General features: G+C 42.7%; 3 protein-coding genes and 1 pseudogene across 16 annotated transcripts in view; 2 read left to right on the plus strand and 2 right to left on the minus strand.

Moving 5' to 3' along the window:
• LOC116929366 (zinc finger protein 1) overlaps positions 1 to 16,330 on the plus strand; it is a 42,173-nt gene extending 25,843 nt beyond the window's left edge. For 6 of the 7 annotated variants that reach the window (XM_045168094.1, XM_045168092.1, XM_045168089.1 and 3 more), the window contains exons 5-13: positions 9,856 to 10,271; positions 10,731 to 10,871; positions 10,944 to 11,069; positions 11,149 to 11,917; positions 12,014 to 12,366; positions 12,430 to 12,683; positions 12,753 to 13,106; positions 13,178 to 13,548; positions 13,697 to 16,330. In XM_045168094.1, coding sequence (XP_045024029.1) covers positions 9,856 to 10,271; positions 10,731 to 10,871; positions 10,944 to 11,069; positions 11,149 to 11,917; positions 12,014 to 12,366; positions 12,430 to 12,683; positions 12,753 to 13,106; positions 13,178 to 13,548; positions 13,697 to 13,896 — 2,984 coding nt within the window. In that variant the 3' untranslated portion in view covers positions 13,897 to 16,330. Of the gene's footprint in view, positions 1 to 9,069; positions 9,689 to 9,855; positions 10,272 to 10,730; positions 10,872 to 10,943; positions 11,070 to 11,148; positions 11,918 to 12,013; positions 12,367 to 12,429; positions 12,684 to 12,752; positions 13,107 to 13,177; positions 13,549 to 13,696 lie in introns of those variants that run through there. The other variant, XM_045168097.1, reaches the window with a different exon arrangement.
• A 397-nt stretch (positions 16,331 to 16,727) lies between these two features.
• On the minus strand, positions 16,728 to 19,373 carry LOC116929427 (serine hydroxymethyltransferase, mitochondrial). Its single transcript, XM_032936662.2, is given in 10 exon segments — positions 16,728 to 17,202; positions 17,322 to 17,390; positions 17,392 to 17,457; positions 17,518 to 17,688; positions 17,747 to 18,049; positions 18,121 to 18,325; positions 18,382 to 18,582; positions 18,647 to 18,726; positions 18,786 to 18,938; positions 18,993 to 19,373. Coding segments are annotated over 10 exon segments (1,461 nt in total). The 5' UTR covers positions 19,020 to 19,373; the 3' UTR covers positions 16,728 to 17,016.
• Positions 19,374 to 22,807: 3,434 nt separating this feature from the next.
• On the minus strand, positions 22,808 to 23,738 carry LOC116922823 (annotated as a pseudogene).
• Positions 23,739 to 24,696: 958 nt separating this feature from the next.
• The window catches only part of LOC116929374, a 60,018-nt gene continuing 59,207 nt past the window's right edge, over positions 24,697 to 25,507 (plus strand). For all 8 annotated transcript variants that reach the window (XR_006642502.1, XR_006642506.1, XM_045168102.1 and 5 more), the window contains exon 1: positions 24,697 to 24,926. Coding sequence is in view for 6 of the 8 variants with exons in the window: in XM_045168102.1 (XP_045024037.1) it covers positions 24,712 to 24,926 (215 nt within the window). In the remaining 2 variants the exon portion in view is untranslated. The remainder of the gene's footprint in view (positions 24,927 to 25,507) is intronic.

Genomic DNA, 25,507 nt, shown 5'->3' on the forward strand with positions numbered 1-25,507 from the left:
TGTCCTCCTCCCTTTCTGTTTATGTCAATACTTGATTATTCTTTTGGTCAAACCGTTTCTCTTTTTTTTAGGCTAGCGCACAAATCGTTTGCTCCTTCTCTCTTCGGCTTGACGCCGGTGATTTTCATGAATTGCGACAACCACGACCTTTGTTTCGTTGAAAGCCCCGGCCCCACCGCAGTTATTCTCCTAGCGCTAGAAACCAAAAGATTTTGTTGTTGTTATTTACCAAGTTAAACTCATTTGGAAAAAGAAAGAAGTTCGCTGTTTCGATTCAACGTGAAAGAAAAAAAAAAGAAGAAGAAGAAAACGTTCTTTCTATTTCCAATGGGCAATCTTGAAGCTTGATTCTGTCGACATGAATCTTGTGTTGTAGTGGTAGGAGGAGCACAACTAGCCGCCCAATAACACATGTTAGACGTTGTCTAAAAGCTGCTTGAATTAATGTACTCAGATCGCTCGTATAGCACAACAAAAAAGAATGTTTTTGCTTTTGTCTTTCCCGAGTGCATCCTCCTCCCAAAGAAAAAAGAAGAGGGCGTTGTTGGGTCATCAAATGTACTACTCTGCGAAAAAATTCAGTATACTACGATTGTGTATCTTGTTGCTATTCGTTGTGGTTGATGGGCGGAAGCGTTTCGTTGGGGGAACAAAAAGTTTGAATTTGAAATCCGCGTTTAGATCAGGCCGGCCTATGGTAAACTTGTTGACTGCTTGTATTCAATTACCATATATTCATGTCTGTGGCAGAAAAGACGGCAATAATTATTCTAATAATCATTCACCGGAAGATTATTCGACTATTATACGAGGACAAGCTTTCCGTCAGTCGCAGACATCGTCCGCAGAATGATCGCTCTCTTCCGCCCGACAAATGTTTTTAAAAAAGCCAAAAAGCCTTTCCTTTCCTTTCTATTCGCTCGTGTGTTTCGCCCTTTTTTTTTGTGATGCTAATACGAGAATGATGAGCGCAAGTTGTTCCGTGACGAGCAGTGTGGTATTAGAAGACAGTTGAATGGCACGCTAGCGATGGTCTGCAATGCTCAAATCAACGTTCGAACTGCCACTGCCACTAAAGGATTTCCAGCTTTTGATTCCGGTCGTGTGCACCTGACATTGCGCTCGTAAATTATGGAAGCCCTTTCTCTTCGGGGCGCAATCAATTTAGATGTTAAAACAACGGGCCAAGAGATGAATTTGCAGCCGAGTCAAAAGAGAAGAGAGCAGAGAGGAAAGATAAGACGTGTGCCGATGGAGATTGAGCCGGCAAGGTGTAATGGTGTGTTACACACTGACGTAGTGCTCAGTTTCAGCATCTCGTGGAAAGAAGATGAGAGGAAACTTGAGACGAGAGGCAAAATTAATGTAGTGGAAAAAAAAAAAAAAATCTTGATGCTACCGCCCGGCAGCCCTCCTCCCCCCTATAGCCGACATAGACACTGCCGGATATCGCTCCGACGTTCACGCGGGGGATGCGAAGCATCCAGTTGTGAAAAACGTCAGAGACTTTGAATTGGCTTTCACTTCCGCCTTTTTCATTTTTTTATATTTTGCTGTAAAATCTCTGAAAATAGTTCGTCGCCCTTTTCTAACCAGAAAAAGAAAAGAACAGACTTGAAATTGTGTGATTGCGTTTTTATTCGATTTTTAAAAAATGATAAAAACACTTAAGCTCATTCGGTTGCTATAGGGGATTCAAACTAAGTGACGCTAACACCTGAACCTCAAGGCTAAAAAAAAAAAATAAATAAATAATTCCTTCTTGTTGTTGTTGCTCTTTGCCATTTCTTTTTGTGATGCTGAATGGCGGTGGGACGAAGCCGGCTGGGAATTCTGTCAGGTCGATTAAGACGCACGGATTGTTACAATACGTTTGGAAGGGCTTGGTTGGTTTATAATGTGCTGCTGGGTTAAAGCAGATCGCATTTTTTTTTCTTTCTCACGCGCCATAAAGGTCGCGTTGTATATATGAAGCAACGTGTGAAAGGAGAGGGTTGCCGGGCGTGGTTTCTTTTTTTTCCTGAAAGGCGGGCGCCGTCGTCGGCCGAAGAAGCGAGTAGAAACACGGAAAGTGAATTAAGGTCTGGGAAAAGGTACGAAGTGTGCGGATATCCCTTTTTTTTTTTCTTTCTTTTCTTCCTTTCCTATCCGTCTGCTCTTCCCTTCATTCAGCCTATTCGGCCAAAGATCCTCTCGAGCTGCCAAAATCGTCGTGAAGTTTCAAGAGGTTTCTCTCTTTTCCTGCAGCAGCAGATGACAAATACATTCAAATCCGTTGATTCGAAACTGTAGTGCCCTGTGTCTGTCCTACACACACACACACGCAACGTATGGCAGAAAGGGCGGGCTCGGTGCAAACGAAACAGGAGCACCCGAAACGCCCTGGCGGTGCATTATGCACGAGCTGGACCGTGGGAAGCGCGCGACAGGCGAAAACAGAGTGCTCCTAGATGATAGACTCCCAATGTGTCTATAGTATGCGGCACTGCGGAGGAAAAGGGCCGTGTGCTGGAAGTGGAGATTTTTATTTTATTTTTTCACCCTTTATGTTGTTGTTGTTATTTTTACTTTGCGAGAGATTCCCACTCTTGAGCCGTGTCTTCAAAAAGGGATAGGCACTTGGGGTGCCCATCAGCCCGTAAAGTTGATCACAATTCGTTGCAAAAACTTTCAACTTTCGTTCAGATTTATTGTAGGAATTGAATATAGACAAGCACAATGTCCCGGGCCGTTTATCATAAGAGGCTTTTAAAATAGAAGTGTGTCTTTTTTTTTTAAATACAATTACAATGTTATAATTGATTGAGGTCACATTTACTTTTTTTACGGGGGGATGTTTCAAAAGTCATTTTCGGACGCTATTTGAAGCCGTCGAGAATGAGACGATGACGTGTCATTTATTACATCGGTAATCGGTCTCGTCCGGACTGCGCCAGCAACCTGCTGGGCTTTTCTTGTTTGTTTTGGTTGTCCGGCTGTGAAGCGGATAAGGAGCACAGGGTCCGAGAGACTCTCTTCAGGATGCGGCCAAACGATAGAGTTTCCTCCCTCTTTTTCTTTTCTTTTTCCTGGCCGGCACTGACTGGACCTTTTGACCATTAATAATCGTCCAGAAGTAGACCATACTGAGAGAAAAGAAAGAAAAAAACGAGAGACAGAGTATATATTACCGGAGGGGGGGAAGACCCTTCCCTTTTTTTTTTTCCCCCCTTCTTTTTAGCACTGAATCGGGCCATTAAACCGATCAACTTCAACAGCGACATCATCACGCTGGACCACACTGGGGTGGTTGTGTGACTACTAGCATAGCAACAATCTGGCTGGCTATTGTTGTTCTTGGCTCCGCACGACTGCTGCTGGCCCTAGTTCGCTGTTGTACCGCCTCGCCAGTATAAATGGCTGGCCACAGTTGGCGACGCTCGGTCATTTGTTTCAATCAGAGTTTTACAATTGTTAAGACGTCGTCTGGTCAATTGACTCGATTTACACATAAATCATTCGATATGGCCTTTCTTTTTTTTTTTTGTCGGCCGTTGATCGTCCAATGATGAAGTAATATCAATTAAGGTTGATACACTTAAAAAGAAAAAGAAAAATAGGAGGGAAGAAACATTCCACTTTTGGCTTCCCCTTTTCCCTCCTTTGCAAGGCAGGAAGGAAAGCGGAACATTAAGAGACTTTTGTTGACTGAGATTGTTCTACACGGTGCACACAGAAACGGTGGTGCACAAGGCCAGGTCAAAGATGTAGAAAAGAGGGGGAAAAGAAACCATTTGAAATGGAGAATGGCGGGCAGCAAAGTGAAGTTGGGGGGGGGGATAAACACCACAAGACACACAACAACAGTTTCTCTATATGCAATGGAGCCCGGCAATGGTTAGATAAGTATATACCTTCACAGAGAGGGAAATATAAGAGGAAGTAGTCTCCTGACTTGATGGTAGACAAACAGCAATCTGAAGCGGCCGTTGTCCAGAAACTAATAGATCCTATCGCCCATCCGCTTTTGCCGTCTTCCCCTAGAGTCTACTACTCTCTTTCTTCTCCTTTCTATATACAACTAGCAACTCTTATGTTCCCCTTCTTGACCCTGGATGATGTGGTCTTGCATCCACCGTCCAGGGGCTCCTTTATTCAATTTGTTTTTGTTTTGTTTCTTTCTTTCGCTTCATTTCCACCTGATTCTCGTCTGCCTTTTTTTTTTTGCCGTTTTACTTACTGACACATCTCTTTTTATTTTTTCTAGCCATTTTGTTTGGAGGTCTCTGTTCCCTTGAAAGCTTTGTTGTTTTTTTGTTTGTTGTTCCTCTCGATCGACTCCGGTAGATCCCCTCACTAACACCGGGGGCTCTGCACGTTAGGGAGACGATGAACTGCGGGATTTCTAGGAGAAAATGACATGCCCTACATTGAAACGTAGTAACCCCAGTCCGCTTGCTGTCCAGCTCTGAGCAGATCTCCCTATTTTCCTTTCGATTCGAGTGATGCGTGGCATATAAGAAGAACGAGAGGGGGAGATTGTATCGTAGCACACTCGTGGGACGCGTGGGAGATCCTCCTTTTTAGAGGAGACAAAAAAAAAGGTTCCCGAAAGTTGTGTCTGTTGGCCTCGGCTATTGCCAATCAAAATCCCGATTGACTGTACGTAACAGTATTCTTTTCTGTCCGCCGATTTCGTCCCGCTTCAGTTGGTCAAGATATACCCAGTCAATTGCCCGGCCAACCCCAAACTCCCCCCTCCTGTCCTGTCTCGTTTTTGTTTGTTTATTCGTGTGTTTTTTTTTTTTCTTGTTTCCGACGAAACTGATACGGGACTTCCTAGTAGACAAGGGTCCCGCCTTTAAAAAAATAAAAAGGTAGAAGACAACTTGTAAATTTTCCTATAAAAAGAAAGGGGGGTCTTCAGGGAACGGTGGCTGTCGCAATACTACTCGTACATCTGCCAGTCAAGAAATCCTTCCTCGAGATAAAAACAAATAGGAAAATAACAACAAAAAATCAGAAAAAGAAATATGGACGTTCTTGACCCGTTCACAGACGATTTTAATCTGTCATTTTTTTTTGTTCCAATTTCTGTTTGGCGAGTTTGTCGGGATCGTTTGTTTATTTGAGATCTTCTTGATTTGTTAGCTTCTCTCTTTTTGTTTTGTGCGTAGAGGAGTTCACATTATACGTACGTACGGGCGTGTCAAAGGAGCGGTCCAACTTTTAGGTGTTGGCTTTAAAGGTCAACATTCTTAGAGTCACATGGACGAGAGGAAACAAGCCAAGAAAATCAGATGTGCGTCGCATTCCGTGCCTCACTTACGCCTTTACGGATATGTATTTTTTTAAACAGTCCAGCAGAAGTGACTAAAGGTCATCCGACACTGGGCGTCATGTGACATCCAAGTTGTCTCGACGTAAGCAACAACAACAACAAAAAAAGAGAGAAGAAGTTGGAGCCAAGCAACTCCCCTTTTGGATCTCGTACCATTTCGGACTTTGTTATTGTCAACCAATCGACAGAGGAAAAGGACGCGCTAAGTCCTTGACGTGTCACCTTCTTCTCTGAATTGAAAAACTCAAACATCGCCCACCCTTAACGAAATGACCCTCAAACACAATCCGTACAAATTAGTCATGTTGCCTAGTGGTAGTGAAATCGCTATATGACATCATTAGCTTGCAATTGTGCAACTATTGGACACGTGATTAATTATCGCGAGATGGATACTACCTTTCGCTTTCGTTGCGCTTACGAAAATGTTCTTCTCCGTTTCCCGTTGGATTTGAATTCGATCCTATTTCGCCTTGGCGCGCGGTGATTCACCGCCGATGACCCACCGTTTCCTGTTTGTCGATTTTCAAGTTACTTCAGTTGAGCCGCGCAGAGTTATTGTTCAAAGATCAAATCAATTCTATCCCTTTCATCAGCTGACGGCTCGTAATTGACGCCCAAACGCGCCTCTCTCCACATTTTGAATGTAACCAAACTATTGCAAACAGAGTCATGACATCACCTATGATAGAAAAACAGAATCAGTGAAGATCAAGAGGGCAGCCTGCACTATAAACACACTCCCGTATTCAACGTATATGTTAAAAAAGACACGATTGGAAACAGATGTGTTTATAGTTTCAACAGTGCCGTTCCTCCCGTTTTCTTTTTTGGTGCTTCATTCGGGGGTGGAAATCAAGAAAGCGTGTCTTTCTTTCGGTCTTCAACATCTTTTCTTTCAAGAGTACATCCTTATTCCCACTCACGACCTCCACCGCATCGTAAGGTCACCGGTTCGATTCATCGTCGAGAGAGAGACTGTCTGTTTTCTTGATACAGATATATACATGTACGACACACTGTGTGTGTCTGTATATTATTGTATATTTATACGTTAGCGCATCAATAAGGATCGTTGTCATGACTTTTTACTTGTGTGTGTGTGTGTGGCCGGGAAAAGGCGGCGATAGACTTTTGCCGCTGTTTCATTAGAAAAAGTGGTCGGGTATCTCTTGTGGAGAATGAGGTCGTGACCGAACGATACTTGCACGCGCCATCGGATTTCTTGTTTGAAATTCCCGCGCAAATACGCTCGCAACAAACGCCTTGGTTTTGGTGGTTGGCTGTAAGAGTAAACCTGTCGCCTCAAATGATGCGAGTCTCGTCATTTCTGCGAGAGGAACGTTAGCCAAAAGAAATTACAAGTCAAGTTGTCACTTTAGAAGACGATTTTTTTTCTCTTTTTTCGTGCTATTCTTGATGATATTCGTTGGGAGGTATGGATCGAAAAGGCCGTATACGTTTTGCGTGGAAGTGTGCGCATCGCGAGATTATAGTTTGACATGGGGGGAAGGTGCTGATGGTCCCGAAATTGCGCAGTCAGGTAGAGAAAAAAAGAGTCGTGGCCAAAGCCATATGATGGAATGGAGTCGGGATGGATGGATGCGAGCAGAGATTGCCAGATGCAGGAGCTGTATAGTGCTCGTTTCCCCCCTCCATTTCGGCCTCTATGTCGGCGTGTTTCCTCCATATAGCTCTGATTTGTCTTAGCTGCCTGGCTTCTGCTTTATCGGCCGTCAGCAGCAGCTGTTGCCGGACCAGGGGGTCTTGCTTACTCCGTGCGTCCCTATTGTGTCGCTAACATGCGGACAATAGCCCTCCTCTTTCTCTGCTCCTTCACCCCGCTCCCTCTCCTGTTCACTACGTTGAGTCGTTGATGCCAGATTGTTTTCTTCAACGCAATTCCATCAACTTTCCTGCACTAGCAGTCAATGGCCAGCTCAATGTCGACTTCAGACGTCCTCCTGCCCACCAACCTATCTCCCCTTCCAGAAAAAACAAAAACAAAATGATACGTACGGTACGGCTGCGTCTGCAGACGTACTCGGTTTATTAGAGCGGAAGATGGTGTGAGAAGGAGAGGTGCTTCTCCTTACGTAACAGCACCTTGCCTAGCATTGACGTCCGCACGAACACACCGAAAGAATAACAACAAGATTTGCTCCTGGCCTTTGAAATTAAATTGTTCGATGCCGGTAGCGGCCGGTGGCCAATAGTAAACCCCTCTCTTTCGGACGCAATATCATGCGTGATCGGTGTTCGTTTCACGATATTGATTCAGTTCACGTACAAAAATGCTGGAATTTAGCGTTATTTATTTTTTCTTCTTCCGATCCACTTCTGATTCGTCGTATTGTTAATAACTTTTGGCTGGACGCTTTTCAAATTACCCGCGCACGGGTTACACCTTTTGGCTTTGAAATTTGTTGTATTGGCCACAAAAAATAGAGATATCCCCAATATTGTTTGGACTGCAACTGGAAATTAGTGGGGTCTGTTACGATGTTGTATACGTGTTCAAAAGCGGCCGAAACAATTGTCTTGGAATGCCCGTCGCTGGTTGTCATTTCTTGTATTTTAACGCTCTCGCCACTGCCGTCCGTTTCTGCTACAGATAATGAATGACATTAGGTTTTTATTGGACGTGCCGTTGTTTCCCTGTGCCGCTTGACTGACTCATTACTTTTCGTCTCGTATAGTTATACTCGTCGTTGTCATCTGTGTGTGTGTGTGTGTGCGGTTGTTGTTTTTCCCCTATCGCGCAACCGTATCCGCCCCACCACCGCCGTCACCAGCGCTCCTTTGGTTTTTCTTGTTCTTTATAACACTAGAAAAAAGGGCGGCGATGGTCTAGCGACGGCCCTTCTTCGTCTCCTACTTCTTAGCAAGCTTGAATGTAATTAATGAAGCGACAATGACGCATAGCGGGAGCGTAGCGGTGACAGGTTGTGCGGATAGGGGTAGCACGGAGAAAAGAGAGAAGAGCCGTGATGCATAATTGCCGCTTCTCTCTCACTCTTTTCGCGCTTGCCTCTTTTGTGCATGAGAGACTCGGTGGGCTTTCTTTAAGTGCATTACTTCAAAGTCAGGTTTTTTTCTTATTTTGAAGAGGGCGTCCGGGTGAGGACGAAGAGAGTCGGCCCTCTCTGTGCAATTACTCTTCTTCGTCTCTATTCTTTTTTTTCCTCTTCTACTCCATTTCTCGCGTCCGTCCTCCGCCGCCGCCAGAATTGTTCTCGTAGCGTCCTCTTCAATTGGCTAGTCTCATTCTCTGATGAAGAAAACCTTTTCATTCGCTTTCGTAATCCCCTAGTTTTATGTGCTTTTATTTTGAGCCGTGGATCTATTGCGACCATGGCCGCCGACTGACAAGTGTTGGCTGTACCTTATACTTTGCCATTATGCGCTGTACACAATCAAAGCATCTATTCGATTTGAATCGTTCAACCAATTCTTGGTAGTAACTTGATGCTCCCTATCGCACCCTTATCCCGAAACTCCCTGCCCACCACCCACCCACCCAATCGACGAGGAGTTGCGCACGACCAGCGCGCGCAACCCACCTCACAGCATCAGACGTTATGCGATTCGTGTGTGCGCCGTAGACGGACGGACGGCCAATGAATCCCGCCCCGCGATCTCTTGTATGTACGTTTGTGTGTGTGTGTGTGTGTGTGGTGCTTCACTCTCCAAATTATGGCTCAAGAGTGAGAGAGACGTGTGGAGTAAAGAGGGGACTTGACGCTGCGGACTGCATCAGCATGCGGCCAGTCGTCCACCAGCCGTCACACCCTCTGCACCCACACAAACACGCACACGCACACGACTCCTCCTCGCACTGATAAACAGTCCCTAGTCCCTTCTACCTCTTTGGCATTCACGTACATTGCACTGCACTCCAAATCACTTAGTCACGCAACTTGTTCTGCCTCCCATTTCTCGCAGTTTCGTTTCGATTAGTTGACATTCCAACTGTTTTTTTGTTTTTTTTATTGGCCGTCGTTCGTTAGTTGGTGGTAAAGCCTATATTCCCGTTCCGAACGAATATAGAGAAATTCTAAGCGTTTTTTTGTTAATGGTGCGCCGTGTTGAATCGTTATTTTCCAATCATTCCTGACTTCGCTGACTGTTAAACTACTTGCAAGTGTCGCTGACTTTTGGCTGGTGACCGTTAAATCACCATGGATTATCGCCAGTTGCTTCTGAGTCAAGCCAACGCTTTGGCCGCGGCCGGCTGCTACGATGGTGGCGGAGGCTATTCGTCCGCCTCGTCATCGGCGGCAGCGGCCGTCGCTTACAACCAATCCGCAGCCGCTCGCACCTACTCCTACAGGCTGTGGACTTTGGCTAATGTCCTGACCGATCCTTGTAGGCGTTTTTAAAAAAATCTTTCTTTGTTGTCGTTTTCTTATCCCGTTTTCCATTTTTTTTTTTTTTTGGGGGGGATAAACATTCCCAGTGTTTGATTAAAACTTCATCATCAACAACTGTGTTCTTAACGACCTTCCTGTTTTGTTATTTTCTTGCTCGTCTAGGGCCATCAACGGGTCGTCAGGAAGTCGTTGCCGAGTACTTTGCCAAGTGTTGGCTCTGCAGCAAAGGCTTCCCATCGCCGGCCGTGTTACGTGAACACCTGCAGAACGTTCATCACGAAAGCGCGGCTGCAATCGCCGCCGCCATGGCGGCCCTTCAGCAGCAACAACCGCAACCACAACAGCAGCAATCGCTTGCCGCAAGCGTGGTGCAGAACAGCATTCAACCTGTGACGTCAGTTCCCGTTACGACCAGCACGTCTTCGTCTTCGACGTCGTCATCGTTGTCATCGTCCTCATCGACGGCTATTCATCAGCTGCAGAGGCATCCGCACGCTTGTCTCCAATGCAGTGCCACCTTCGCCGAGAGAGACGAACTGGAACGGCACGAGCTGACTCACTCCCCCACCGCTCAAGTGGTAATTCAATCAATCCAGCAGCTTAACAAAAACGAACCATCAATTGTATGATGATTGTATATGACTCGACCCTTACTTCCCTCGCTCCCTCGCATTTCGTCCTCCTCCCCCACCACTCGGTTTAGTGCGGAGAGACGGAAAGACCCCTCACGAGCAACACTCAAAAGAACGTTCAATTTTCGTCCGAGTCAATTTCAGTTTTATGCTTTTACGACAACCTATATCATATCAGTGCACAGCACAAATAATATAGAGAAATGCTTTTGAGCCTCGTTGTATAAGGTTAGAAGAGGAAAGGAAGCTCATCAGGGGGATATGCCTCTCAATCTTGCGTTATGTTAAGACTGTCTTGCCCAGTTTTTACGACCAAAGTCAAAAAATGGAATGGGTCCAGCGATTTAAATTTAATTTTTTTTTATTATAACTATTTTTGTTTCTTTTTTTTTTATCGTTTGACAGTCGTGCGGTGTTTGCCATAAGAACTTCGCCAACGTCTATCGTCTGCAAAGACACATGATCAGCCATGACGAATCGGCTGGATTGCGCAAATTCAAGTGCACCTACTGTGACAAGGCCTTCAAATTTAAACATCACCTCAAGGTACTTATTGATTCAAACTAGCTGTTTTGAAAATGTCTCTTAATTTTATTGTCAACTCTTGAAATGATTTAGGAGCATGTCCGGATCCATTCTGGTGAGAAGCCATTCGAGTGCGCCAATTGCGGCAAACGTTTTTCTCACTCGGGCTCCTATTCTTCCCACATGACCTCCAAAAAGTGCCTCATCCTCAATTCCAGGGTTAGTGGTGCATTTTGTATGACGAGAGTAATCACTTTGCGTTACTAATTCGTCTTTTTATTTCATTTGAAACCAACAGAACAGTCGACCACGTCTGCCAGTGATGGATCAGAAACCCGTTGCCTCCAGTTTGGCACCCGCAGCGCCATTAAGAGCACCCAGTCCGGTTATCGGACGCCGAAGCTCGACACCAACTGCAACTGGCGTTAGTAAATTGAACAGCAACAACAGTTTCAACAATGTCGTCAACCGCCACGTCAACGGCTACGCATCCGTCATGGGCTACCCGAATCCGTACGAACCGCCCAAATCGGTCAATGCCGGTGTCAATCCACCTGGCCCCCCACCTCCGCCGCCTCCGCCAGCTCCTCACTATTTCAACAACATACCGGGGATGGGCTATAATAGTCCGGGCCTTGCCCACCTCCATCAGTACTTGGTGGCCGCCCACCTTGCACATCCACTGCGCAACGTCCCTCTGCCCGTTCACAGCAACAATAGCAGCACCAGCCCCGTATACAAAGATGTGGATCCGGTTGCTTTGGCGGCCGAACTCGATCGTAAGAGGAAGCGCTCGGATTCGGGTATTGAAGATTCGACGACCAAGTTTGTCACAGATTCGAAGCTCGGTCGCTATAACCAGCAAAACGATGCCATCACAACGGGACACCAGTCTCCAGCTGAAATCGAGAAAGTCAAAAAGATCCTTGAAACTGTCAACGCTAACGTCACACGTCAACTTTTGGAGGCCAGCGTCCAGCGTGTCAAGAACGTCCAGCATGGACACTATATTCATCACCCGCTGAGTTCCAGTCCTCACGAGAATAAACATCATGATTACAGCGAAGGTAACAGTTGTTTTTGTGCCACCCTCTATTGTTGGACACGTCATTTGAACGCGTTTCGTTCCCTTTCCTTCTTGTTCGTCTTGCCTGCCAATGTAGGATTGGCGGCCAAAATGGAAGATGATAATCGGCGCGTGCAGGTCTCGCCCAATATAACTCCCGGACTGGAGGATATGATCGAAGAGGTTCCCGACACCGATGACCAGCCGTCTGTGCCTCATCAGGGCGCGGCCGATGACGACATGAGGGAGGATGCTGCCAGTGAAACTGGCACCGATGACTCTGGTTTAGTGATGGCACTCGACCAAGACAGCGTTACGGGCCAGCGCGATGAGAACAATCCATCCAACAACAATCATGGGGTTGGACACCTAAACGCGGGATTTTCTCTTGGTGGAATGGTCAAAACGTCAGAAAGGACCAGATCGACAATATCTGAAGATAAAGCAGCCGTAAGTTTTGAATTGTGCAAACATCACGATAGACAACGTTGTGAATCAAACCCGTTTCAACAGGTTTTAAAGAGGTATTTCGCCCAGCAGCCTCGCCCGAAACGCGACGAGATTAATCGGCTGAGTCGCGAACTCAACTTCCCACCTCGCGTCATTCAAGTCTGGTTCCAAAATGCCAGAGCGCGTGACCGCCGGGAAGCGCTTTTCAATGTAGTCCATGGTAATGATTCGTTCCAGTCTCGTCCCAGTAATGGACATGGACCCACCACTGAACACTATGCAAATCAACATTTTTCGGCCCAGCCGACAGACTTGAGGTATTCGTTTGCGTTCGTCGATGTATTGCCGTCAGACTTCATTAAATGGAATGGTTTTTTTTCTTATAGTTCCACGGCCGAGCACGAGGATTTAGATGAGAGTAGAAACGTGGAGGAGGAGGAAGAAGAAGAAGAAGAGAACGAGCAGCCATTGGATCTGACTGTCAAGCGAATAGAATCCGAGTCTCATGCGGTTGTACAGCGACCGCAGTTTAGAGAGACACCCGGAGTCGTTGAAAATGGTATGAAAATGGAAAGGAATTTGACTGGGACGTCTGAGTTGACCGTGTCAGTCAGCGTCAAAGAAAATGGCGTTGTGCACCCAAAGAAGCGCAACTGGATCAAGATGGAAGAAGAAGACGATTCCTTTCCTCATGAAATTGAAGAATGGAAAAAGACTTTTGCAGCCGGACTTCATTGCGGGTAAGTTTCTTGTAACATCTGATGCATTCTGAGCTTTGTCCTTAATCATATCTTCATTTAATTATGTGTAGAGTCCAGCGCTGTTTTAATGGCAAATTGTCGCCGCAGTCGTCAGACATCTCCGGAGCTGAAGAAGAAACTTTGAAACGTTCGTCTTTGGGACCAGTTGGATCGTGCGACGAAGGCAGCGAGTCACGCGACACAAGCGGCGATGATGGTGGACACACCACCCCTACGACGAGCATTACCGCCCGTAGTGGAAAGAAAGCCAAATTCGGTAGCGGTGGTAGCGTCACTGGTGGTGTCAAAAGTCTTACTCCAGCACCATCAACTGTAGCGATGGCGGTTGGTGACAACAGCGAAGGCCTTTATTCCTGTGACCAATGCGACAAGAGCTTCTCCAAACTCAGTTCATTGACGCGCCATAAATATGAGCATTCGGGTAAAATATTTTAATTTTATAAACGTTTTATTGGTTGATCGGATAAGTCAGATGTTTTCTTGGCTTTGGTGGATGTAGCGTTTTCCAAGCCAGGGCTGAAAGACTTTAAGCATTTCATTAACATGAATTTTCTAATTTGAAATTGCAGGTCAACGTCCGTACCAATGTGACATGTGTCCAAAAGCATTCAAACATAAGCACCACTTGACCGAGCACAAACGGTTGCACAGCGGCGAAAAGCCTTTCCAGTGCCAAAAGTGTCTCAAACGCTTCTCGCACTCGGGCTCCTACAGCCAGCACATGAACCACCGGTTCTCCTATTGTAGACCGTGCCCAGCCAGTTCGTGAACGAACGATAACACCAACAAAACGAATGGAAGCAACAACGACTACGATGACTTAACCGCTCATTTTGTTTATTGCAACAGAACATGACCAACGAAACGCGCGTCAGCAGAATCGACTTTGTTCTACGTGACACAAAAAGCTTCTCCCGTCTATTTGTAAGGGGAAAAAACAATTATTTTGCATCTTTCACTTTTTCGTGGTGATCTGTGTGTGTTTGTGTATAGCTCTCTCCTTTCACGTTCTCGTGTTAATTGGTCGTTTAATCTCGATCGATGATATATGCAGATAGGTGACTGTGCAGGATTCAGTGCAACGAAATTCTCCTAAACGCCGTCTCGCTTAAAAGACGAAGCGTTTCCGTTTCATTTTTTTTATTTCCTCAAGTTTTTTATTTTTGTTTATTTTTGTTTTAATATCAAGTCGAAAACGCTATGGTAGTTTCGCTAGGCCGAATGTACTCGCGTGTGAAATTTCTTCATCCTGTGCCAAAACATAGTTTATATTATATGAACCTAAAAATGATTACGCATAGACTTGTATATATATATAAACTGGTTGGGGATGAATGTAGATTCTCGGATAATCTTCAGAGGTGATTGAAGTACCAAGCAATACTCATGTAAACTACAAGAAAAACTCTCCCACCGGTTTATATATTGTTCGCTATATATCCTCGTCTTTAATCCTAAGTTTCTTCCATAAGGTATCGAAATTACCATTCAATGTCTTCTTTTTTTTTTTTCCCCTCTCAAAGAAAATGGGTGTTTAAACAGACATACAAAAAAGAGCTCTTGTCTTCCTTCACGTTAAATGACATTTGCTTTGCGCATGGATCAATGGTTCTTTTCTTTGTTTCCGTTGTTTTTGTTTAGTGAACCGACGAGATGTGGGAAGCAAATTTTTTATTCGGTTTTATTTTTCATTCAGAAAAACGGGACTGTTTGGTTTAATTCTTTTTTTAGTTTTCCTATGGTCGCCAGCCTAGTCAGGGTGCACCACACGTGCAATCTCTTCAAAAATTTGTTCAATTGTTTTCCCTTTTTTTTAAATATTTTTCTTCGTTAAGGCTGGTTGACTTTCAGTTTTACAGGTTTGGATATTGTAAACATTCCTCATTGAAAACAACCGAGAGAGAAAAAAATTCAGTCGAAAAAAAAAAAAAAAAGATTTATTAAGAGAAATACTCAAGGTGCTTGTCTTTCAAGTTGTATCCTTTAGTTTCCCTATGATTTCTGATGTAGGAAAAAAAATGCATTATTCGATTTTTTTTTTTTTTTTATTTTTTGACAAAAATTCTTTTAACCCGTTTCTACAAATTATTTCTTTCCCCATCCGTCTTCCAGCCAATGTCCTAGCATTTCTGTCGAGTTGATTTCATTGATTGTTCTTTTTTTTTCCTATGATTGTGTGTTTGACGGACGAGTTGTTGGCCTACTAGTCGGCCGTTATATCCCCACTGTTTATGTTGTCTCATATATTTCCCACCTTTGCACTTGTTTATTGATGGCACGGTTATGAAACACCCTCTTCTCCGGAAAAAAAAAAATTACCCGTTCGTTTCAGCTGGTGTATCTCTTTCTCTCTTCAGTAGAGTCGATCACAATCGCAGGCCTTGGATATTGACACAACCGAAAGAGAAAAAGCTATTGACGATATGCAAAGTTACAGGTGCCATATATTTTAACGTCTTGCGTTTCAAGCTGCTCTATTTTTTTTTCCTTCTTCTCCTTCTCGCAAGACGCATTCCAATGCTTTCAAGACCTTAAAGAATCTATTTGGTGTGTTATCATTTGTTCTCTTCTCTTTGTAATGCGCATGATGTGAACGATTCCATTTTTAACTGGCTAGTGATGGACGGAAATTTAAAAGGAATGAAAAAAAAAACTAAAATAATAAAAACTAAAAAAAAAAACCAAAAAAAACTAAAAAAACAAAAATAAAAAATAACCGTGGTGCCTGTTTCACCTTCCATCAATCCAATAAAAAGAAGAAATAAAGAGATTGACCCTTTACCCCCTCCCCCCCCCCATTTCTTTCTCATTCCTCCCTACTGTCATTCCTTCATCCGATTTTTGTATGTTTTCTCCTCTCGGAAATTTCGATCCCCTGTTTCAATCATTTTATGAATCTCTCAGTTCGCTGAATCTCTCCTGGAATGTTTATTTGTTTTAAGATGGAAAAGTTTAAAATTTTCCGTCTTTCCGTCTCTCATTTATCTATGGTTATTTTCGATTTTTTTTTTTTTTTTTACTATCGAATGTATAGCTAGCAAAATGTTCTGTGTCAATGATTATATACAACGAAAACAGATTTTCTTTCTCTTGTGTAATGTGGGAAAAACTACGAAAATGATGTGTGCATTCAGAAAACATTGTTGTTCGCGCCGTTTTTTCTTTTACGAAATTTACAATAAATCTTTCTTCTTTGAAACGCATTTTTCTATTGCTCTCTTATTCTATATTTCAATTCAAATTACATCTTGATCCAGCATCCAGCGATGGTTCATTTCAGCCAGATTGTGGTTATTTTATTATTTCAGATTATTTGATTATTTGTATTTAGCTAAGAGTCAATTTCGTGATTTGGCACCGTCGAAATGTAAAACTACGGGCAATCAAATTTCGACTTCAGTTCCGGCGCCAAGAAGCTCTCCTACAAGTTCGGACTGAAAAGAGCGCGCACTCAGGTCAAAAGACTTGACTGAGTAAGGATTTCTACTAAAAGTTTAGTCGCGAAAACACGTGGCAAATACCATCTCCCTTTTTCCAATTCTTTTCGTTTGCATTTGCTGCATTTTCGTTGATAAATATTAGGAAGAATATGAAAATAGGGACTGGTAGAAAACTCATGTTCCCAAATTTTTAAGCAGTCACGTTGAGAAACTGAAATGGTTAACGTACTAAACAGGTAAAGATTTTTTTGATTATGGGTATAATATCGTACATAGTTTTGATCTAGCTGTAGTTAGTTTAGTGTCTGAAAAGTTTGCACAACCATTGAAAGAATCATGTTAAATGAAACGGAGTCTAACAGTTCAATATCTCTGTTTGAATGCTATTTAGAATAACAATTTTTAGAATGTATCTTTGAGCAATGAATACTTGGTTATCTTTAATGACTTTAATGATCTTCAAATCCTGGCATTGGAAATTGCAAAGCAAAGTGATTCACCTCACTTTTCAGAGCAGCCATTTTTGCAACAACTTCTTCGTTACTCTCAAGATATTCCTTGTAATCTTTCAGTTTGCTAGTCTTTTGCTTGACCTCTGCAGCAATTTCCATGGCACGATGGAAGAATTCAACCATCTGTTGAGAAAGTTATCTTTTAAAAATGAGGAAAAATCTGATAAATTTTAACATTAAAAACCCCAAATAATTTTGGAATTAAAAATGATTTAATGGTTTCATCATTTTTTTTTACAGACCTGCTCAAAATCTTTTTCAACAAAACCTCTGGATGTTAAAGCTGGGGCACCTAACCTCAAGCCACCAGGGTGTCATTGCACTCTTGTCTCCTGGACAGGTATTCTTGTTTAATGATATAGAAGTCCTGTTGCACACCTAGTTAATAAAAAAAATTTTTACTAGGCTGAAAATATTAGTAAATGTTGCTGTAAAGACCTGTTCTGCCCTAGCACCATCCAATCCTTTTGGTCGAAGATCAACCAGCACCAAATGAGTATCAGTGCCACCAGAAACAAGTGTGTACCCTTTCGCCATCAATGCTTTTGCCATAGCCTTCGCATTGCGCAAGACCTGCTGTTGGTATTCACGAAATTCTGGGGTATTTGCCTAAAATAAACTTGGGTCTTAAATAGGTATAATATTCAATATATTAATTAGGTCATACCTGCCGGAGCGCTACAGCGACTCCTCCGATTGCGTGATTGTGTGGACCACCTTGCAGCGAAGGGAAAACAGCCTGATTTATCTTCTGTTCCAAATCGTACAAGATGTCTTTGCCTGTTTTATCCTTGGCCTTGACACCGCGACGGAAGAAAATCAATCCAGAGCGTGGACCGCGCAAAGTCTTGTGCGTGGTACTTGTAACCACGTCTGCGTAATCGAATGGACTCGGTATCACTCTACCAGCTACCAGCCCACTGATATGCGCCATATCTGCCAAGAGATAGGCTTTTACCTCGTCGCAAATCTGGTAAGTCCCCATAAGAATTATTTCTACTGGTAGATGGCGTATGCATCCAAAAATGATAGAATTTGTACTTCGCGAAAAGTTTTGTAGTCGAGTAATCGAGAGTAGGCGGATGTTCCAGCGATTATGATTTTCGGACGAAAGAGTTTTGCTGTTTTCCGTAGCATGTCGTAGTCAATCAATCCGGTATCGGGATCTAGTCGGTAAGGCATGGATTCAAAGTAGACCGAGGTGGCAGACACGCGTTTCGTGTCGCTCATGAAACCGTGTGTTAAACTATCGCAATGGAAATTTTTGAAAATCTATCTTTTCGTGATGTTAAACAGACATACTGTCCACCGTCAGGCAAATCCAATCCCATGATGCGATCATGGGGCATCATAAGGGCAGTGTAGGTAGCAAAATTGGCTGGGGATCCAGAATAAGGTTGGACATTGACACCCCATTTTGCTGGGTCCAAATTGAATGCCTCCAAGGCACGATTTTGGCACAAGACTTCTATTTTGTCAATAACTTCAGTTCCACCATAATATCTGTGAATAAAAAACCATTGAGTTACAACCAAACTTTTTAAATCTACACTAGGAAGTGACATGCCTTTGATTAGGATAACCTTCAGAGTACTTATTGTTGAGGCATGATCCCAAGGCTTCAAGGCCAGCACGGCTACAGAAGTTCTGGGAACACAGCCTTTTGACATCAATTTTTGCAAATTTTCCACATCTAAAATTTTTACCTCTGAAGCAATGAGTTCTAATCCTTGTTTTTGTCTCATCTTTTCTGCGTTAATCAGAGCCCACATTTCAGGATCATCTTGAGCTAGGGATTCTTGTCCAGTCCATTTGGACATACATTTTGATCCGAACACTCGAACGACAGGTAGTCGAACCTGTGGGAGAAACATATAAATTAACTTTTCACTTTTGAAGTACCCAAGTTTTACCTTGAGAGTAGACGTTAGTCTGTTCATTTTTGGGCTGTTATACAATAAGGAGATTGTGGGCTAGCCGATACATACACAATTTTTTCGTCTACGCGTCTAAATATTAACCAGAAATTCCGAAGTCCACTTGTTTATTTTTTGTGTGCTCAGTTGCCAGGTTGGTTTTAACAGGAATGAAAGTATCGTAAATCGAATTTAAGCACTTATCGACTGCTCAATTGGTCAGTGCTGACTTCCATTTACTTTATTTGCTTAAGAAAATTTGTCTTTAAGTGAAATGAAATGGGCAAAAGCAGTGAAACGATATTCAAATACGCGAACAAGTATAGAAAGTGTTTGAAGGTTAAAAAATCTCTTGACCTGTTTCTTCCAACAGGAAAGGACAAACTGATAGAAATGTAAGAATTTTTGAGACTGCCCCGTTCAGTAATTTCTGGTTGAGATGCATTAAAGCGCCGGTGCGTCTATGAATTGTTACCGGAGCACGTACACTTTGCGGTTTGAAGTCGTCAAAATATCTTTGTTTTTCTTGTACGAGTTGTCTGCATTTATCTACACCAGCCACAAAATCGTGTCAGTATTTAATGACGGGGGGCGGTGAGATTGAGATCGTTAAACAGATTGCTGTGTGGAATAGGTATCATTGAAAAGCAAAAACAAGATGTAGATCCAATTTGTCGGTTTTCAGTGCGTAGAATTTGATGTTTATTCTTGTTTTTGAGCGCAAGTTTGTTCTTTGAAAAGGGAAAGGGGCATTTTTTTTTTTAAGCAGCCAGGCTTGGGTTTGTGCTTAGCATTATCCTTAGCAACTAGTAGAAATTGCTTGTGGATTCCAAAACTAGATAAAAATGCACAGCCCTCCATTCCACAAATAATTGGATCCACTGGATAACGTTCATACGTGATTCGGCCTTGGAGTCTTGCGCGTACGATCAACTTTTACGAGAAACTTTAAAACGAACGTCAAATGCCGCTGGGAGTCATTTTTTTTTTAAACAACAAAAAGATTGATCAATAAATAACACAATTTGAAATTCCAACGGCATTTGAATGACCTAATACTTTTCCAGTGCGGCATTTTCAAAGTTGAAAAAGTGCCAAAAATTGGTCGATATCATCATTAGACGGTGGTTTAGTAAGCGCGGCAACTTGTGGCTACGTCACTTCGTTGGTTTAAATTTCGACAACCGAGCAATTGCGGATTGGAAAGTAGGTGTTTTTTTTTTATCCCAGAGGAAACACCTTCCCTCTTTTAAAGGTAAACATCGATCCTACACCGGCTGAGCTAATGACCCTCTTTTGCTTGTTGTCCTCATGAGGATGTCCTCTTGAATGTCCACGTATACGATAGTCACCGATAGTCACACAAAAATATGGGGGAAAGTGAATCGAACAACAAAAATGGGAAAGTGGTGACTAACTTTTCTCCTACCGTAGAGTCCATTTCAAGTTTCCCTTTGCACGATTCGCATTGGTAAAACAAATAAGGTTACTTTTATGAAAGGTGTAAACTTTAATTATGGCGTCATACAACAAGTACTGATTGTGTGTGATAACTCGGCAACCTTCCTTCTCTCGGTGTATTTAGAAACTAGCCATTTTCGGCATTTAACAATGTCAACACGAACAGTTTCGCAGCCGTTTTCCTCAACCAAAACCGTCGCGTCCATGTATGTGTATTGTTTAGAATTTACATTTGCTTTGTGCTAGGTGCTATTGTCTGGTTTGATTTCGATTTCTTTCGGCGTTACGGAATTTACTTATCGTTAGCCTGTCCCTCAAAGTCTTAGCACCTTTTTTTTTTTTTTTTAATCAGATTATTCGTCATCACCACACTGAAGCGAAGTGGACATGTTTAGTCATGGTTTTCAGTAAGATTTAATCCGTGATGAGCGATGGCCTTTTTTTTTTCGAACAGCGTCTAAATTTTCTTAAATCGGATTAGGTTTTTCCTCGTTTTAAAGGCCTTTTTTGGTTTGTCGTCAACTTGTCTGATGTTTTGAATATGATTTAACTGGTGTTGCGCCAAGTTGAAAGTAAAAAGATGGATGAAATCCATCCACCTTTTTGCTCAGTGAATACCCAGCGGGAGAGCTGTTCGATCTTCTGACTTGGGTTTGCTACGGTGTCCTCTTTTGGTTATCTGTCCTTACCACAACTTCTTACCGTTTCTATCACGTGGTTTTATTGGTCGTACGATGTAGGTCCTGGTCATTCGTTTCGGTCAATTGAGCATATGTAAGACTGATATAGAGCCGTTCGAATCGAAACCAAACGTTTTTCATGCGAAGATAAAGCTCGAATTTGCATCTACTCTCTGCTGGCTTTTTCCCAAATTAAGTTAAACAAGTTCTCGTAACTGAAAAGAAAAAATCGAGAATAAAGAAAAATTTTTCGGGTTATTGTAGAAAAGAAAATACTCTTTGACTTATATTATCGTCGGCATAAACTTTATAGGGGAGAGTTCGTAAAATATCGTGTTATCCACAAAAGGAAATACTCTGAAAGCTCATTAGGTCCAAACCTAATTTGATGAACAATTAAGAGGAGGAAAGATTTTCTAAACCCCTATGAACCTGAAAATGTATTCAAAGAAGCGTCCAGAGTCGTTAACGTGCGAGTACAAAATATTTCACGCTGTAATTGCTGCGAGTTTACGGTTAGATTGGACAGTATTCAGCTTGGGAGAAATCTAATGGGCCGATTTGCCGACAAATGATTGTAAACGGCAACAGACAAACCACCCGTGTGGCAAGCAGGAATAGTTAATGCTACCTCTCTTTATACAAGGAAAAATCAGAACCGAACAAAATCTCAACTAGAAAGCGTTAAAGTTTTGTGTTTTCACCTTTGTTGTTTTTTCTTTTTTTTCTTTTTTTATCGGTGATGGTTTACATTTCGTTCTCTTGGAAAAAACAACAAACAGATTGTGATCTGTGTTTCTTGTTTTCCCTCGGTATAGTCAGCAGCATTCACGTTTAGAACGCAACGTGTAGTAAACTTGCTATTCTAACGGCTTTAGTATACTGTCAATGTATAGATAAAGAAATTGTTCAGGCAAAAATCGTGGAATGTTGTTCGGGTTCGACACTTAATGGACGAAGTGTTTGGAATGCTTTGCTTTCGAAATGGACTGACCTACTCGTCTAAAATCCTTGAACTAAACGACTGACATGATATACCAATTTTTTCGGTGTTTCTATTTTCATTAAACCAGCGCTTCGGTCAGTCTACATAGGCGAATATTTATTATCCAACTCAACTTAATAGCTTTGATTATACCGTGCGAATGCGTAGCTGCGCTTCAATTATAATAAAATTAAAAGGCTCAGAGGCGAAGAATCGTGTCCGTGTAAGCTAAAGTCCGCATTATCAAAAGAAAGTTTCTAGGTCCGCATGACAGTTGCGTTCATGTGTGTTTTATAGTCTTGTTTTTATACAGTATTTCTATCCGAGTGCGGCTTACCGTGTCCAAAAGTGAACGGCTTAACGCTGGCATTTCTTCTTGAATATATTCGCGATGCGTCAAGGCATGAACGATTTTTAAAAATGGGTTAGAGGAAAAAATAAATGAAGAGCACCTCTTGTTTTCTTTGCCATGAATGTGGTCTAACTTACTGTATTGTTGCCAAAGTTCGTTGTCCGACAGGCTCATACTAAAGTTGACCATTACTTCTTTATATCGAAAACAGTAATGTTTTGCTCGCCATTAAATGCTATGATTTCTCTTTCGTTTGTTTGTTTCCTGAAGAGAAAATTACCACCCTTGGAGAGTGTGATGTCAATTCAGATAATCGCAAATCCAGGAGAGAGAGTGTGTGTGTGTGTGCGCAATTAGCTGGCAGGTTAAACGGACCTCATAGGCTTTTCAGCGAAAGCAATCATTACCGGAAAAAAAATATACATCGATTTTCTCTCATCTTTTACCGTTCCATCACCAGATGTTTAGGTAACTGGATATTACCGACATAATGTCAGTTCGTCATTTGCCATTTTCTTTTTACGTGTTGATCGAGTGTTTTCTGCCAAATAAGGAGAACGAGAGAAGATTCGCCAAAACGTTTTTACTGCCTCAGCTTTCCATTGGAAGAGTAGTAATGTAGTAACCTTGCCAAACACACAGCTGATCCCATAAAAAATAGAACGTTGCGAGTGTTTGACGGATGCGCTACGTTTCGCTTCGTAGACACGGCGCACTTTTCTTCATTGATATTCCATCGTGGTTTCTCGTGTTCACCTGTCATCGACACAATAGATCTAACTGCGTTTAAGGGAGATGCGTTACGTTCTTTGTCGGTAGATTTGCATGCGGATAATCGAAGGTCATCGTAGAGAAAGGGAAATAGAATTATTTAGAGTTGGACCCCTTTTTCTTTTGGTAAAATCACATGTTTCCTTCGCTCAATCAGACTCGTTGTGTAGGCGAAAAAAGAAAGATGATGCTGTGAGAATTCTTGTAATCCACAAGACTCTTGCGTGAACCCACAGCCTGTGGGTTGGAAAGTTGGCCAGCAAATTCATAGAGCCGGCGATCCATTACCTTCTTGTTTGATAGCATCAACATCGGTGGACTCGGACTCCATCTGTGAATGCAAATAATACCAACAATGCGCATGCTATAGATTCTTAACCTACCTTTTCTTTTTTTAACAATCTTGCTTTTCATCGTATCACTTTCAGAGTGCTCGCACTTACCCAAGCGCTTCTATCTCTGGATCGGGGAGAGTTTTGCGGAATTATACCCATCACCGTTAGGAAGGAAGACGCGCGTGTTAGAGGACTGCTTGTTGACTTTCCCTTTTTGTCTTTGTTCATATGTGGGACTATTTGAAGACCTGCCTCCTTTATTCATAATTTTCTCTTGTCCATGCCTGTTGAATTTCCAATTCTCGACCGCGACGTATAGATGATATGCATTTGGTCTCAGGTCTACATTTGTCGGTTGGCTAAGAGGACCAGCTTCGAGATGGGAGAAAACGATGCTCCTCAATTTCACTGGCCAACCAAGAAAAATAAGACAAAAAAAAAAATCTAATTTATTTCAGTTGACTAGAAACCGTCTTGTTTGACAGGCATTGGTCAATCTTATCCATCGTTTTGCTGGGGAAGACCCTCTGTTATTATTGGAATATCAAAACAAACACCATCGCCCGTATTTTGCATTTCTGGTGCGCGTTCTACGCGAAAGGAGGTAGGGCTAATAGGAAATCATCCATCATTTTCAAACGACTGAAAGAGGTTGCTAGTGGCCACCCCCCGCTGTATTGATTTTTTCCCGTAAGAATCATAACCTGTGTCGAGTTTGTCGTGGCCGTTTTCCGATGAAGAAAGGGAACGGGGGTTTTCAAGTGGGTTTGTTCAGGCATAGGAAAACGCTAAATGCGAGGAACCCCGTTGATTGGACTGTCAGCTGGTTGAATCTTGGAAATGTTGTACAAGGATTAGTGTTGCCCCCTCCCCTCTGCCTACCTACCTGTCAATTGTGAATGACATTGAGGAATCTTTCATCTTATCGTAGACCGTGCTCAACTATCAACCTGTCTCAGTCGTGCATCCGCGTCAGGTCTCAATGTCACATCCTGAAAAAAGCAAATAGCGGACGTTGTGTAGTAAATATCCATTCTTTTCTTTTTTTCTTCATCTGATTCCAGAAGATCGTTTGGTGGCGTGACTCGTCCAACAATAATACGAAGAGAAAAAAACAAATAGCCCGAACAAAATGCTCAGACACATGAAAATGATTTCGACGCGACCCGTCCCGGAGATACCGATTGGAATCAAAACGGCCAAGATTGCCGACTGTTCATGCGACAACAACTTCGGTGGAGGTCAGGCTGCCGGCAGCCGGATGGAACCGTATTTCAAGCAGCCTGAACTGCCCAACGACTGCAAGTTTCTGGAGCCGCTCATCAAAGGCTACGAACGCGATTGGAAGTGAGTCCCGATTTTCATTATCATTTTTAGTATTTATTTTTATTTATTTTTTTTGGTAGCGTGGGGTTTAGTTTTTTTTTTTATATAAACGGCCTACTTGTTATTGAACCATCAACGTAGATCGTGGTTGAGTGACACGGAGGTTTGTTTGTTTTTTTCGGATTGGTGAATCTGAAGAATGTTGTGAAATGAATCCGTCTGGATGGAGCCGTCATGTAGCATTTGGGTCACTAGGAATCATCCAGCCCATTTCAATGCGTATTGGCTGGGAATAAAATTTCTTTTGTGTGTGTGTGTGTGTGTGTGTGTGTGTGTTGCTGACTGACAGCTTGTTGATGAAATGGGGGAAAGGCTGCAGAAGAGTTGGAAACGAGTATTTCCTCCTTCTCGATGTTGTGGTTCGTGGGACATGTTTTTGAATGGCGGGTAGCGCAGGTAAATCGACTGCAACGTGGGATGAGATGAGTACTAGTCTACATCCAACTCTCTCTTCCTATCTGTTTCTCTTTCTTTTTTCATCTGTCTGTTGCTCGAAAAGATCAAAGCTTGGCATTTACGGCGAACAATGCTTTGTCTTTCTT

Source organism: Daphnia magna, linkage group LG1 (assembly GCF_020631705.1).
Source record: "Daphnia magna isolate NIES linkage group LG1, ASM2063170v1.1, whole genome shotgun sequence".
Lineage (NCBI taxonomy): Eukaryota > Metazoa > Arthropoda > Branchiopoda > Diplostraca > Daphniidae > Daphnia > Daphnia magna.